The sequence below is a fragment of the Clinocottus analis genome, unplaced genomic scaffold, assembly GCF_023055335.1.
Source record: "Clinocottus analis isolate CAN_PGR_092001 unplaced genomic scaffold, fCliAna1.0.p SCAF_2, whole genome shotgun sequence".
Classification (NCBI taxonomy): Eukaryota; Metazoa; Chordata; class Actinopteri; order Perciformes; family Cottidae; genus Clinocottus; species Clinocottus analis.
Window position 1 is genome coordinate 16,467,308 of NW_027175931.1, and position 16,743 is coordinate 16,484,050.

General features: G+C 41.7%; 3 protein-coding genes across 4 annotated transcripts in view; all 3 read left to right on the forward strand.

Annotated features, from left to right (window-relative positions):
* The first annotated feature begins 2,515 nt into the window (after positions 1–2,515).
* On the forward strand, positions 2,516–9,997 carry si:ch211-167j9.5 (fibroblast growth factor receptor homolog 1). The gene is made up of 11 exons (XM_068584131.1): positions 2,516–2,552; positions 2,647–2,740; positions 3,950–4,139; positions 4,326–4,464; positions 5,793–5,891; positions 6,005–6,165; positions 6,290–6,427; positions 7,150–7,261; positions 7,671–7,770; positions 9,222–9,321; positions 9,950–9,997. The coding sequence occupies exons 1-11, from the start codon at positions 2,516–2,518 to the stop codon at positions 9,986–9,988; spliced, it is 1,209 nt and encodes a 402-aa protein (XP_068440232.1). The 3' UTR covers positions 9,989–9,997.
* Positions 9,998–10,937: 940 nt separating this feature from the next.
* tmem97 (transmembrane protein 97) lies at positions 10,938–12,699 on the forward strand. The gene is made up of 3 exons (XM_068585551.1): positions 10,938–11,090; positions 11,211–11,355; positions 12,241–12,699. The coding sequence occupies exons 1-3, from the start codon at positions 10,977–10,979 to the stop codon at positions 12,510–12,512; spliced, it is 531 nt and encodes a 176-aa protein (XP_068441652.1). The 5' UTR covers positions 10,938–10,976; the 3' UTR covers positions 12,513–12,699.
* A 1,877-nt stretch (positions 12,700–14,576) lies between these two features.
* Positions 14,577–16,743, forward strand: part of ulk2 (unc-51 like autophagy activating kinase 2) — a 36,627-nt gene continuing 34,460 nt past the window's right edge. For both annotated transcript variants that reach the window (XM_068584705.1, XM_068584706.1), the window contains exon 1: positions 14,577–15,516. In XM_068584705.1, the coding sequence (XP_068440806.1) occupies positions 15,427–15,516 (90 nt within the window). In that variant the 5' untranslated portion in view covers positions 14,577–15,426. The remainder of the gene's footprint in view (positions 15,517–16,743) is intronic.

Sequence of the window (16,743 nt, forward strand, 5' to 3'; positions counted from 1 at the left end):
TATGCAGAGGAGACTTAAAATAACACTAATCCTGAAATAACATTAATGAAAACATTAACCCTGAACTGAACCACTCTTAGTCTGGGCTCCCTCACAAAACGGGAAATGTTGGCACTCTGATCTTCTGGTCCATGTACTTTACGCACAGTGGAGAAGCACTCGTGCATCAGGCTGCTAGCACCTTGTGGTTGATGCATGAGCCGTGTGGGTCACAACGTTTCCCAGTGACTTTGCATGGCGCTGCACTAGCTACTGCTGGCACCTGCTAGATGACTGTGCTACCACATTAACACTAACCCTTAACTAACCTAACATGAACATTAAGCCAAAACTAAACAAAAAGACTTGCCATTCAAAATATATTAACGTTATTGTATGAAAATGTCAACTCTATGGCAGTCGGTTTCTCTGGGACTTTGAGGGCGGGATTTCACTCACTTTGACCCAGAGAAGGTGCAGGGCCCTGCTCATGGCGGGTGCAGCCACACATCCAGCCCTGATAAAAATATCTTGAATTGTTTTCAACTGGCTGGCATTCTGCTAAAAGAAGAGAGCTCTCCAGAGGGCTTAGAGACGGGCCTCTCTGGGAGCAGGTTCAGGACTCACACTGGATGTTGGCTAACCAGCCATTTTATGTAAATAAGCAGGAGGACAGTGATTTAGTAAATGTATAGGATTTATTCAGCATTTAACCAAAATCACATATATTTACACTCAAATAGTCATAATTACAGAATAGTTCTTATTTTCTTATCATACAATATAGGCGCAAGATAAACCATCGGCTACATATGTAAAGAAAATCAGAACTCTGGAGAAAGGAAACACTTTTACAACATGTATGGTTATTTTATAATGTCAAAATCAGGATTTCAAAACATACCGACGCAAATAATTAGTAAGACGCATTCTGGTGGTAATCGATCCTGCGTATAACCAGGACACTGAACACAACACAGTATATAAATACTCAATGCAGTTTGTTAAACAGGTAACGGACGACAGAGAAAACATCTCCACTCTGACACGGAAGATAACTATGTCTTTATTAATATAAGTAGTAGTTTAAAACCATTCAATCAACTAAAAACATACCATCATTTTTATCAATATTCTATATGCATTTTTATTGGAATGTTGGTTAAAACCGGTCCAGACCAGAAAACAACTCGTTACTCTGATCACGTTTACAGCTGCTCAGGCAACACGAGCTGATCAGCTGTGATCAGCTGTCAGTCGGCCGCAGTCATCCGAAACCGACGTCTCTTCACGTGACGCTTCAGAGGAAAGGACGTCTCATGTCTCTAAAAACATATTTTTCCTTGCTTGGTTTCCTTGCGTCTCTCCGTGCATCGAGGTGGGAGGGACTAAGACGCAAGAAGAGGATGCAAGTGAGGGAAACGGGGATGCAATTTAGAGACTTGGGGTGCACCCATAGACACTTCTCTCATGAAGGAGCTTCCCCTGTCACCTCTGACCTAATGCTGACATGTGGACATGTTTTAGACCCTCAAGCAGCAAATGGTCAAGATGGACTAAAGCCTGGTTAGGGACTATTTATGTTGTTGCACTGACATGATGTAGTGATCTCTGCTTTCAGCTCATCTGGAATCGCAAGTCTCTCCAGTGACAAAGTACTTTTTTGTACATTTATGTGACATCTATATGTAAATACTTTCCTGATTCATAATTTTAAAAACCTGTAATGAACATATCATGTGTTAATATTGTTATACAGTACATTACTGTAAACCACTCAAAGCAGGCAACGTTAGCTCCAAGCCCAGCAGCTACAACATAAAAATGCCACATTCAACAAAGGCACCTATTGTTTTTCTACTTTAAGTTTGATGATATAGATGTTTTCCTCAATGCAAGACTTGTATTGGTGCATTTTTACATTGTTGAACTGCTATCTTTTTTACATTTTTATTATTGATCTGAATACATCAAATTGAGAACATTTGAAAGTGAAAGTGGCTCTAAGTTTACAATGTCTGCATCTTGTTCCATCTATTAAGAGTTCTGCTCACCATCAGGTACACAAACGTGTTACAGAGCATGCAGCTAAAACCACCTGCTGCTTCTGTTCATTTCCTCTGCTTCTGTTGTGGTTGACACGCGATGAGAGCTCTTGCCGGCGACAGTACACAACACATATACTGTAGCTCTGAACAAAGAACGCAGACAGAACGAGTGTGTCAATGCAACAATTATCAAACTGGTAAAACACAGGTAAGACTGTTTCGTAACTTGTGCATTAAATGGTGTATGAGCTTAATAAGATAATTATTTCACATTATTATTCTTTGGGCTTCAAGTTTGACAGGATGTGCTTCCACCAAACTTGTAAAACGTCAGTACTTTCCCTCTGTATGTAATTGGTAATCTAAATGAAAGTCCAAATGATTTGATTAGTGATTGTATATTTTGTGAATTATATTGTCTTTTTTTATTCTAAATGCTACAATATCACTTTCCAGACTGAGGTGACGTTGTTGAGCAGAAGACAATCATGTCTGCTGGTTCCACCAGTGGAAATGCGTGTTCAGGTGGGCGCTTGGATGATTTACATCCACTTGTGTTCGGTGGCTCTCTGTGAGCGCCTGTTGGAGCTGACTGTTTCTGTTCTGCTGGCTCTTTCAGGTCGGCCCCTGAACCTGCTTGTCTCTATCCTCATAGGGGCCCTGTCCTTCATCGTCCTGGTATTGACACTTCTGGGGATCGTGTGTCTTAGAAAGTAAGGAAAGGCTGAAAGGATTTGTCCTCTGTGTCATTTGATTTGTCCGATTTAAAGTTGCACTTGGCAAGCTTTTTAGAAAACATGTTATGTTTGATAAGCTGAAAACACAAAGTATGACATATTCCAGACTACATCAAGCACAGTTGTAGTTAACGACATGAATGATGTCTACTTTCCATTCACACATCCTGACAAGCCGAGATCTGATATCTGCCATTGGAATGCAGTCATCATTAAAGCACTGTGAGACTGCGGAAAATTTAAAAGGGTCTAACTCATGGGTGTCAAACTCATTTTAGTTAAGGGGCCACATACTGCCCATTTCGATTTCAAGTGGCCAGACCAATAACATCAGAACACTGATGGGAATATTTCACGTGAATTTTTTATGTCTCTACAACTGCTGCTAAATTCAGAAATGAAAACATCCACAAATACGTCGCACAGATACTTAAGCTGCACGGGTCAAGAAAGGCATTAAAACCCGAATTTTACAATATTGTCCTTTACATGGTTGTTAAGGTGGTCATTGTACAAAAACAGATTGATGAGCCATTTTGGTAGCAAGCTACCAGGAGCTAGACCTGGAGGTATGTCCTCACATAAAAGAAATCCTTCCCCTGACTCTTTCTTGAGCCACCAGCAGGTTGAATGTTTCGGGTTTGAGAGAATGGTCCTCACAATTATTGGATGGATTGCCATGTAATTTAGCGCAGACATTTTGTGTTTCTCTTTATGATTAATTGCAATAACTTTGTTGAGCCGCCATCAGGTCAAAATTGTCCACTTCTGTGTTTAATGACCAAACGTGGATAAAACAAAAGACAGCATGACATTCCCAGCTGCCTCAGCTGTACTTTGAGTTTAATGCTAATTAGCATGGCATTAGCACTATGTGAGGCTATATTAACCTGTTAAACATCAGCAAGTTAGCATTGTTAATCTGAGCATAGTAGCATGCTAATATTTACATTGCCACTACATTGCTGAAGTGCCGCAGACTAGCCGTCAAATAGCTAGCCGTCCTTTACAAGAGGAAATATTATAGAAACTTTTGTTATTCACATCAGGTAGATTTCATTTATTTTTCAAAAAGTCCCTGTGATACTGCTGCCCTGAGCTTTTGCTGGAATATTTTTTCCCTTAAATCCTGTACAGCGTACAGTATTTGACACTTTCTTTTTCTTTTACACTTTTCTTTTTCAGATATCGTTCTTTGGTTCAGACCATTCGAGAGCTGAAAGGTAGCAAGTTGCTGCTGGATGCTGTCCCTCGGCCGGAAGCTGTGAGGCCGTTGCCAGCAGCGGTGGAGGAGGAGCTTCCTCCCCTAATTGCCCTGCAGCAGAGAAGCACAGTCAGGACCTCCTTGAGGAGGCCGTGGAAAAGCCTGCAGCATGTACTTCTCATTTCTCTTTTGTGCGAAAGATAGCATCACTGTAGTTCACGAGAGAGCCAAAATCCGACAAAAAGAGTTTGACCAGGATGATGTTGTTTGCATGTCCGCTTAGTCACTTGTCCCAGTCCATTGCTTTTCTGCTTGAATTTGATGTTGTAAAGTCCCTTCTTATGGCATTTCTTCAAGGGTCCTCATGTCACCAAGTCAGACCTGGACCTGCTGCAGCTGATCAAATCGGGAAAGGAGGGAGTCTTCTACCAGGCCAGGATGACCAGAGGGACATGTAAAGGCCACAACATGTTCACCTGCAAGATCAGCAAGGAAGGTACATTCTTCTCTGGAGGTTCAGAGCGACAAGCATCTCTTTGAGGCAGAGCTGCATGAAGCCAGACATAAGCAAACACGTATTGAGGTGAAATTCAAGGCGCAGGGCCACAAAAACCACAATCTAGCCAACGTATGTTATTGCCGATGTGTACAGCTATAACAAACATGTTGCATAAAACCTATTTCCTCCATGTCCTGTTTTGCTGACCTGTAAAAAGCAGAATGGTTTGGATATATGTTTTATCATGTGTATCATTTCACACTGAGGAATGATGATGATTAGTCATATCAAAATCTTGCACAAGTCTATGTAAAATGGACGCTGTGACTCAATGTGATACATCAGTGCTGCTAACCCGAGTGGAACAGGGTTGCAGGTACAGAGTTGAAATGTGTGAGATCTGGACAGAATTTTAGTTTAAAAACATTCAAAAGTTCACCAACATCAAGAGAATAAGAAGAGGTTACAGCGTTGACCTCTGTCTATGTCTGCCCTCATGAGAGGCTAAAAAAAAGTAGCGCTGCCCTCTGGGCTTCGCACTCACATTTACAGAACAGGAGGACCTGAGTAAGTTCCAGGGTTTGATTATTGGATTGAATCCACAATTGCCGAATCAAGCCTTCAGTTCCATGAATTTATTCTTGCCCTGCTTTTAGTTCGTAGTGTTTTATATAACTGATGATATTGTATGAAGCTAGTTGTCGTGACCACACTTAATGTTTTTAACTATAGTTTGTAGCTGTTCTGTTTTCAGCAGCATGAATAAGAGTTTAATTACCACTGTTTGGGGTGCTGATGCTGTGGTAAGAAAGTGTGATTATATGAAGATAAAAACACGTGGAGAACGTTTTGTGGAGGGACCGACAGACTGAGCTATCCAGCTGCTGGTCGCAGCTAAAAAATCTACACTGTTTGTGCAGAAACATTAGCGCACACATGAGAGACATGATATGCAATCCAAGTAAAAAACAAATATTTGGATGATGGCTTTTCATGTAAAAAGGCTCAATATTGAGGTTACAGTCACTTTTGAGAAATCCAATGAATACTTTTGACATTGTGTTGGAACAGCAACACAAGACTCACGATAAAACAACACGGTGACTAAAGATGCTCATTTCAGCTCAACGTGGGTGTGATTTTATTTCATAGTTTGCTGTTTTTGCCATGTTACGGTTTTCAGTTCAGATTGTGACAAATTATTGTTCACACACATCAATGTTGGAAGCACCTTCACATTTCAGATTTCAATGGAGACACATTGTAGTCGTTACACTTTTGAGTCCTCCTCGATTCAGTCTATTTTTCTCTTTTCTTTCCTTGAGGTGTCCGTCCAAAGCATGTGGACACAGAGGCTTCCATCATGAGGAAACTGGTGCACCACAAGAACATTCTGCAGTTACTGGACTGGAACACAACTGAGGGTGAGAGACATGTATCCACACCACAGACTGTTATACGTAAATAAAGACGAGTCCTTGGATCCGTTTCATCCTCGCGCGTCCTCCATCCTCTCTCTCTGTTTTGATTTGTGCAGAACCTTACATTCTGATTATGGAGCATGTGAGCTGCGGCACCCTAAAGACCTTCCTACAGACCAACAGAGTCCGCCTGAGTGCAGACCCTGAGCTGCCCAGCCTGCTGACCATTGCCTCCTACCACATCGCTCTGGCCATGCAGCACCTGCGCTCCAAAATGGTACCAATATGACAGGTTCCTTTCTGAAGTACTCAGTGGGTTGCTGAATAAGGACTGCTGCTCTTCATCCTCACGGACCCGTCATAGACCCAAGCTAAGCGTGTCGGTGTGGTCTCCTCCGCAGATTGTGCACTGTGACTTGGCCTTGAGGAACATCATGGTCAACACGTTTCCCTGGGAAGTGAAAGTAGCAGAGTTCGGCCTGGCTCAAGACTTGACACGCATGATAAGGCCTCGCAGCAGCCGCTGGAGAAACCCACGGGTTAGACCACACACACACACACACACACACACACACACACACACACACACACACACACAGTAAACTCTCCTGTTGTCAAGTTCAAGTTGCCCTACTGTACAACCCTAATAACTTAGCATGAAACCATCGAAGATTTGACTTGAACAATTACCAGATTGTATGTTTAAAAATATTGAGACGCCAATAACAGGGTTGTAATTTTCTACCAGCCATTATTAAACTTCCAACTCATCTGCCGAACTCCTTTCTGTCATTTTGAAAACCTGATTCAAGACATACAATAGATTGTCAAGTGTCACATGCTGCATATTTTTGGCTAAACAACAACAACATTGCAGCATGTGACACAAACTTTAACATTTTTATTCATATCATAAACACATTTGTACCATTCTACACACACCATTACCATGTGAACTTGTCACACATGCTTAACTTTGTGGTAATGTATGTGTGAACTTGTGGTTGTCAGCATCGTGTGCTGCAGACAGGCCGCCCAAGTCCTCTTGCAACTGATTAAGAATATCTTTAACTTTCAAAGTAAATGTGTATTTGTTGAAGGGGGTTTTAGGAACATCTTCTTGAACAGGAAACAGTTTCCGACAGAGGCCTTGATTTAGAGAAAGCTTCAAAAGTTTCACTCGTGTAACCGAGAAGTTCCTCAGTGTCCACTGTCATCACTGACTCTGTACACTGATGGCCCTTTCCGTTTCCCTGTGCAGCAGCGTGTGCCGCTGCGCTGGTACCCACCTGAGTACTTCAAGAACAGCTACTACTGCTTCAAGGGAGATGTGTGGGCATTTGGCATCGTACTGTGGGAGATGCAGACATTTGGTGAGTTGGTTGAACGTAATAACAGATATGATATGTGGCACAAAGTGACTAAATATACGCGCGAAGGCCAAAGTGAGGATTTGTACTTGCCTGTTCGAGTGCCTGTTTTAGTTATAAATAAACATATGTCTTATCAATGTTTTTTAAGGCAGTATTACATTTCTTCCCACCCTTACACAATGTCACCAGTCTGGCCAAATGAGATAATAACAAATATTGGTCTCTTTGTTCAACTATGATACATGAATTCGGACAGTTGTTTACAAAACAAAAGAAATCCGAGTATGGTACATCTTAAAAAACAGCAAGTAGATCAATATAAAATGCTATATATGTTGTTGTTTTTTATCTTTAAACTTTGTAATACATTTTGTGTGTAACAGCTGTCTTGAAAATATTATGTTTTCAGGAACACTGCCATACCCAAACCTTGAGACATCAGAGGCAGTGGTGTACCACATCTGTATCGGTCATAAGAACACCAACCCTGAAGGCTGCAGACCAGAGATGTAAGTGCAAAGCATTTCACAAGCAGCTTTTGGTAACTTATCTATGACCAGAAGCCTAAACTGCAAATGCATACAATGTTGTTTAATGGATTGGATTGATTGGATCCGTTAGCCCCGTTATTCTCTACATTAATATTGTAATGCATCTTTTACATAACCGAGAACTCCAAATAACATGCTGTGGCTTGAATGTTTCCCGAAGGAAAGTGTGAGTGAATATTGAGGAGAACTCAGTCACATATTTTATTGTACAGACAGGATTTAAAGTCGTCAGGAGGCGCAGGCTAACACAGGAGCTGAGATCTGACACAGAGCACGGCGGTGGGTTTAATCCTCAAACTGGATGCTAACTGGACGTGCCCCTCCTCTACGTCTGAGAGGAAAGAGGGAGCTCAAAACATGGAATGGAGGAATTGGTTAAAATAAACCATAACCATATGTCCATATCATCAATTCAGCATGTTTTCTTTGGGAAAGAAAGCGAGTAACACCTCATAACTTAAAAGACTTTTTTTGGAGAAAAAGAAATATATATATTTTTTTTTTTAAGGAATTTGATAATAATTGGGTTATTAACAAATATCAATTTGACAAAAAATGATAAACTCCATGTTGTTGTCCTGATGGATGTTTAGCAGTTTGTGAAAGTACTTAAACCTATAATCTCTGATACAACACTGTCTCTTCTGTTATTGTTCAATTAAATGTATTTTGTACAGCCCTAAAATCACACATTCCAAATTATCCTCAGAGGGCTTTACAATCCGTCCACATTCGACATCCTCTGTCCCGGGACCACACATTCAGGATTTTTAAATTTTTTTTATTTGTGTTCGACTATTTGTATGCTGCATCTGTGTTCTATGGCTTTGGAATATAAGAAGAACGTATAATTTCGGACCCAGCTGGTGTAAAATAACATTACCTCGTGGGAGGTTTTCTTCCTGTCTATTTCTTTGTGTCACCAGACTGGTGCTATGCCTTCTCTGGAGTATGTGAGTCCTGTGAAAGCAGGAAGTTGTGACCAATGCAGCAGCTTCAATACTCAGAACAGTGTTATCAGTCACATTTGTCACAGGAATCACACCCACAGCATTCTGGTTGTGAGACGGAGGGCTCACGCTAGTCTTTATTGGGGACAGTACAAATCTACATTGCAGAAGGCCCTAACGAATGCAATGCAGCTCATGAAACAATATCACATGGAGCTCATGAATCAACATGTTAAACTTAGTCAGAGAGAAAACTTCTTTGTTGTTAGGGTTGGATATCATGAGAACTCAATACTCTCGACTAAGACAGTATCGACCTAAACTATCTGAATGGGTGTTGACAGTAACTTTACATTAGCACCATAACGTAGTCATTATAACGTCTTTAGTAGTAAGTATAACAGTTGGTTCTCAGTAGTTGCTCACACGATGAATCCTTTGAATGTCGAAACCCCACAGACTTCGTATCATGAGAGAGTGCTGGCTGGACCTGCACACCATGAGGCCCTCGTTCACGCAGGTTGTCTGCATGCTGGAGAACATCATGGAGAGCGACGCGGTAAGCAACGCCATGTTTATTGATTATTCATCTGTCGAAGGTTGTCTCATTTATTCTTTGTCTTTTCAATCCTTTTCTTGTTGTAATTTGTAAAGGAAAGGAAATGAGGAAAACAAACCTTAGTTGACCTTCATGGTGCTAAAAAATAGTCTCAACCTTATTATTGTTGTATCTTATTTCACACTGCAGAGTTTAACTCACATGACTTTAATCTAGCATGATTTAAATTGTATTATGCAACACATATTTTTAAAGACGCCAGGACAGAATTATTCTGCAGTTTTAAGTTAATTTCCTAGAAGATCAATTGAGTCAATTAGTTTTAAACTACACCTGTTTATCACTATTGTGATGTTTCTAATGAGATGACTTGTCAAAGATAGAACATGCTTCCTTAAATATTAATTGTTTGGCTATCTCTTTGGCTATGGCTTATATATTTGTAAATGTTAGACACATTAATTCCTCTTTCTGAGTGGAGAGACACCCCCACAAACAACAGCGTTCGGATGAGAAAAAGTAAATCTTTTATTCTGAGCTGCTTTTATGTTACGTCCAAGTTTTGTTCCTGCAGCTGGAAAAACAGTAGATTGTGGTGGTATTTTATTAAATACTTTGTTTTTTTCAGGATTACGTGGATGTTGAGACTACTCAGCTTGTGGTGTAAAATGAAGATGAATACCAGGAAGCTTAATGTCTCAAGGCAGCTTGCATCCTTTTGGAAGATACAAATACCAGAGCATCAGAAGAGGCTCAATTCTGAACAATTGTGTATTCATGTGAAACAAGGAGTAAAAACTGGAATCCCCCTGGGGATTATCAGAGTAATTATTCCTTTATAATGTATAGGCTACGTTGTTCTGTTTGAGGACAGCCTTTCTAGTTCTGTCTGAAATATACTAATATAATAAATAGACTATAACTGTAGGGGGAGAGCAGAGAGCATGGTCAAATGAGGTACCTTTATGTTTTTACTTTATGCTCTTTTTTTTGTCATGTTCTATGTTTTACTTTGTGTATATATAAATATAAATATATATATATATATATATATATATATATATATATATATATATATATATATATATATATATATATATATATATATATATATATATATGTATCGACAAATACACTTTATCCAGCCTATTGATAACTGAATTTAAACGTAAACTTTCAACGTACTATGTGCCGTTTTTTGATCATATTCTTTGGTCATGGCATCTTTTTTACTATAATGCATTGTATATTATAGAACAGAAATTACATTTGAACCAATATGCATGCCAGCTATATATAGAGAGAGAGAGAGAGAGAGAGAGAGAGAGAGAGAGAGAGAGAGAGAGAGAGAGAGAGAGAGAGAGAGAGAGAGAGAGAGAGAGAGAGATGAGTTGTGTCCTTAATAAAGTCTGAATTGAATATTTACATACACATCAATAGCGGTTAATAGCGTTTGAGTTTCCATAAAGTATTTGTATGAGGAAAAATGACATTTACGAGGAGCACCTGAAGCAGCGTGGTGGTTCACGCCCCGTCTCTCCGTCAGAGCCAATGGGATTCGTTGTGGTGAACACGCGTTTCTCCCTTCTGTGACACACCACTGCTGCGAACTTGGTCCCACTTTATCATCATTATCACATAGTAAGTCAGAGAACATGTCTATCCGTGTGTTGGAAATAGTATTTTTCTTCTATTTTGCATCGCACATTCCCATCACGTTATTTATTGACCTCCAAGCCCTGCTGCCCGGACACCTGTACCCTCAGCCGGTAAGTGTCGGAGCCAGCAGCGACCTTAATGACATCGCAGCCCCAGAGAGAAAGACATAAGTGACTATCAAGTGTTTAGTGCTACGAGACGATTCACCCTGTGGCTGCTTCCTCCACCAGCTGCAGGACGTCCTGCAGTGGTATGCAGAGGGGTTCAGGGACCCCATGGTGCTGGACCCGCCGGGCTGGTTCAAGTCTTTCATTTTCTGCGAGGCTCTGTTCCAAATGCCGTTTTTCCCCGTCGCAGCGTACGCTTTCCTAAAAGGTCAGTCAACCCTGAAGGAGTCTGTGGAAACGATGTTGACTCTGCTGCGGTTTATATATCTTATTGTCCCTGAACGTGGCTGTTTATGCTTTATTGCCACATAACATAAACACACATAAGCACGAATATTATTTCTCAATACTCCCGAAGTCCTCTTAATGTGACACTTTGAGGCAGTGGTTCTCAAACCCTAACCCTGTCAAGTCCACTTTGGAGGAGGAAACATGTTCACGCCCCATCGTCCCCACGAAATTGTCACAAAATAGTACTGAATTTTATTGAACTAACTTTTTGTGACTCCTCCATCCGTGCTTTTTCTAATAATAATAGAATAAACGAAAATTGCAATCACTTCCAAGTAAACCAGTTTGTTCCATCAACAAAAACTTATAAAATGCGCAATCACTTTGTTGGAACAATGCATAAAAATAACTAATATTTGGCAAAAGAAAATAGCTTATTGTGGCTGCAATTAACCTGTTTTGCACTGAATATCGTTTTAAGATAATAACTAAAGGATTATAAAAAATAAATCAATCTGCATTCCCTCTCTGAATATTAGACATGCTCTGAATGTGGCACCTTTAATACAATAAACCCAGAACACTTCTGTGGCGAAAAAAATCACAAATCATTTCAATTTCTTTTTTCTTCCTTATGCAGATGGTTATTTTTATTTTTTTCTGCCATGAGCCCAAATAAATCGAGTTGAATGATATTCATTTTCCACCACATTTAAAATTACAAATGAAAAGCATCAATTCAAGGAAGAGTCATTCTGGATGAGACTCGACTGTGAAGAGTTGTTACTGGAATGACTTTCCCGCTCAGTGCCCTGCAGCCCGGAGCTTCTTGTGGTCACTCAGTGTGTTTCTTGTGTTTCAGGTGGCTGTACGTGGATCAGGACTCCTGCCATTGTGTATTCCACACATGTGGCCACCACGCTGGTCCCCATCCTAGCTCACATCTTGTTCTACCAGTTCCCTATGAAACCCCACCCTGGTCCCCAGACCCTGCAGGAGCGCTGGCTGCTGGTCTCCATCTATCTCCCATATCTGCTGGTGCCTGTGCTGCTGCTCCTCACCATGCTGCTGTCCTCCACGTACAACCCCACCTCTACGTCTGGACACAAGTCCGCCAAATCCAAGAACAAGTGATACTTGACCACCAGACTAATGCAATCCAATCCACTCCAATTTTAACAGACATCTTTCTACATTTCTCAATGTACCATTTGTATGTCATTTACATAATGTGATTTATGATATCTGAGCAGCTGAGAGTCTGAGTCAGACTGCATCACACTATTATTATAAATAATTTGCTACCATTAAGCCAGCCAGAATGACCAGTTTTAATATTCTTCTTTAAAAGTAAAAAAAATGTTTGTTGAACATTTTCTGTGTCTTTTTTCAGAACCAAAAGGAAATGAATACACTCGTAAAGCACTCTGGAGAAAATCACGATCAGGTTCTTCTCCTTATATGTATTTATGCTTATCCATAAAGATTATGCATATCCATTATGCATATCTATAAAGCTGGTGGTTAGTCAGAGTGACTCCGAAACCAAGAGCAAGAGGTGTCGGCTGTCAGCAGCTACATTGGCAGCCTGTGTATATCTGAGAAAGGTAATGTTTGCCCTCTGTCAATTTATTGGTTAATCAAATAATTACTTTGATGAAAAACATCTTTGATGAGATCAGTTCAAGAAAATTTCTCCACCAAAAAATGTTTTACTTGGTGATTGATGCTCAGTGACCGAGGCAATTAAACGTAGATAGAATAGAATAGAATATGATAAATAAACTTAAAATAAGTGTTATTAAAGTGTTAGGGGTCTTTAATAACTTCATTGGATCTATAGATTACTCTGCTTTCTTCATTCACTTTGAAGATATTAATAGACTTGTCTAAATTCAGACCATATTTTAATACATTTGTGTTGCTTTTAATTCTGTAATAGAATAGAGCTGGGGCAGAGAATGAGGAGCCATTTCAGTTACATTTAGTAGTCAGCAAGTAAATTCAATGATAAAAACTAGAGGCAGAGAGCTCTCTTGCTCCAGCTGGAGCTTTAAAACACAGTTTCAAGGCAGCAGCAAAGCCAGATCCGGGTCTACCAGCGGTGAGCTATATAGTTGCAGTTGATAGTCTGAGCTGAAAGAGTTGCTGATGAACCTTCATGATATTATCTGACTGATAGACTCTGACCTGGCGGCACCGCTGACATCCACGAAGAATAATGAGATAGAAATAACCAATCTCCTTGCTGATGCACTTGTTTACTTAGGTTGGTCATAAAAGGACAACCATATTAAATTGAGGCTGTTTCATAACAGTTCAATGTTCCACTTAGTGTCTTTAACAGCCCCAGTGCGTTAGCTTATCTCGTCTCTCGTTCTCACCTGTGTGACCCTGACCCTAAATGACCCCAGTTTCCCCAGCCCACAGGCTGGTGTTTTTATGTGGCCTGTTATGTGCTCAGTGTGTGTCATAATGCCAGGGCTTGAAGACAGACAGTAGGTATGTTTCAGCCACCAGAGGGTGTCAAATATATGCACATTGTAGGCCACTATAAGAAAAAGATGAGTAAATTGTTTAGTGTTCTCCTGTGTCCACTATACAACATGTATACATACATGAAATATATTATATATACATGATATGATAAATGATGATTCATGATGATATGTTCTCTATTTTCAAGTAAATATTTCCCAGGTTTACCCAACATGCTATATTGTCATCAGAGTGTCATTAACTGTGTAAATTGTGTACAAATTAATTAATACAAAAAGATGGATTTACATAATATAGATAGTGTTTTTTTAAGCGTCCTTTAGAACCTGACTACCCCCCTGAAACGGACTAACCCTTGCAGCGGAAGGAGATGTCTACGGCTGGCCTTCGCGCAAGGATATGCTATAAAGGCAGAACATAGCACTAGCTTCCAGAGTTGTTAAGTCGCCGTCAGGACGCGCCAGCCTCTCTGTCGTCGCGTGACGGACCTGTACAGTGATTAGAGGCCGTCGGGTTCACGTCAGCAGGTTAACGTCCAGTAGCTCAGCGTGGACGTACATGTTTATCGAGAAGGGGACCTTCTTCCCCCAGCGCTGACGGTAACGTTAGCTGTCCTGTCCGACTTGACGACGGAGGAAACAACGAAGTGTTCTTCTCATGTCACACGGGCTACGTCCATTAGCAGCGGGAGGGGGGTTAGCGGGTGGGGGGCACGTCTGCGCGTTCAAAGAGGAAAGGACTGTGTCTCGTGGACGTTTGGTGGAAGTGGACGTCTCGTGAGGACTAACGCCGCCAGACAAACACAAACAAACAGCGGTCCCGTGTTGACACTTCTAGATGTGCACTAGCTCGCGGGTGTTAGCTAGCTGTCCAGTTTGCTCCAGCCCGTAGGAGCAGATTGACTGAGCCAGTGTCCCCGTACGAGGTGACGTTATTCACGTATTGTTGTTGTTAGCGCGCGTCCGCAGCAGAGACCGCCACAGCGGCTGTGACGCGAGGTGCTGCCGCCGTCGTTATGTCACCGTCTGGCTAACTGATAGCTCGGTTTTGGCAGCTGTTTTCAACCCCCATCCTCCCCTTTTTAAAATTGTTTTACATGATCATGTCCAGCGGGGATTGGCATCATGTAGACTGTCTCTCTAAACGGGCTCGGTGACCGTTGACGCGCGAGTGTGTTCGTGAGCCTCCTTGGAGAGCGACGCTAAGCTGGATCGCAGCCACCCAACTGGGTCAGAGACTGAGGGCTGGCGCTGATACGGTTTAGCTCTGGGTCTGCTCGCCATGCTCAACGCCATCTGCTCTGCGTGATATTACAAACATTCCGACCTGTTTCCGGGGTGGGGGGCATCCGATCGCGCTATGCCCTGACTGCATCTCGTATTTTACGCAATAAAGCGCACCAAGAGCAGCCAGTCATGAAGTAAACCCGCAGCGTCACCGCCACCAGGATTGAGAGCATCATTTGCTCCGGGATTATTTTCTGAAGAACCCATCATTTAAGGCGATCCGCCAGCGCCCGGGATCGGGCTGGACCACCGGCCCCGCCACGATGGAGACGGTGGGGGACTTTGAGTACAGCAGAAAAGACCTGGTCGGACATGGAGCCTTTGCTGTGGTGTTCAAAGGAAGACATAGGAAGGTAAATAAACAGTGTTTTCTACCCCCGCTTCTCTTGCAGGGTAAAAATGTGGGGTGGGGGGGGGGCAGCTTCATTAGAGAATCTGGGTCAGTCAGTTGCTGCACCGCAACTGTGGGCTGTCACTTTGTTTGTCAAATGGTAATATTGCAGCCTTTCTGATCCAGGCCGGTGGTCTCGAACAGTCAGGCCGTGTCAGGTGATCTCCCTGTCGTCTCATCACTCTGATGGGAGTTGTATAAGTGCGTCTATGCCGCTAGGTTCATTCAAGAAAGGGATGAATCAGGCAGCAGTGAATGACTTGCTGACGTACTGAGGCAGGAGGGAGGATGGGGTGCTGTGTTTTTCCTTTTTGGCTTTTTTTTTTTAAAGATACAAGCCTCCCTTATGTAAGAGCTGCACAAGGTTCATTCATACCAAATCACTGGAACCCATCATAACAAACATAATGCTGGGAAATAGAGTTAACTCGCTGCACTCAATGCAGGATCATCGAGTGAGTTTGTTCACGTGACAAAAATGAAGGAGATGATATTGCGTCAAACAGATGGTCCCGAATTCCTCAATGAAAGCCACATTGGAGCCTCCCTGTGCTCCCTGCTGGAGCCTGGGCTGAGCAACAATCAATAACTTCAGCTTGGGAAGCAGAGCCAAGTGTTCACCGGCAAACTACCACCCAGTCATCACTGGCTGGGTGTGTATCCAGCTGCACATCTTCCTGTCTCGTTTAAAAAGGTCCTGATCAATGTATTTATTGTTAAAGTCCTATCATCTGCCATATAGTCAATTTATAGATTTTGTTTTCCTCTGAGGAATGCAAAGAGTTAGAGCCAGCGGACTTCAACAAACGTGATGGTTTGCTTCATTGCTTAGGCAGTGTTGGATGTTACATATGATCTCCTCTTACACTGTTACGTCAAGCAATTATTCAAAGGCTCACCAGAGATGCGGCAGGATAATCGGCTAATAGCAAAAGCAGTTGCAGGACTAAGTTTTTAGCAAGACAAGGTGCAGCAATAGCATAGCAGCTAGAAAGAACACGACCTGTCTCATTTTCCTGAGTATGCGTTTAAGTAAAATGTATTTAGTATTTTAAGAATCAAGGAAGTGGAAGGACGAGCAGTAGGGCTGCAACGGATATAATGTCCTGTTGGATATAATGCCAGGCTCCAGACTATAATGACATTGCAGGAAGATGAGTCGGATGTATTATATCAACTGATTTCCGGA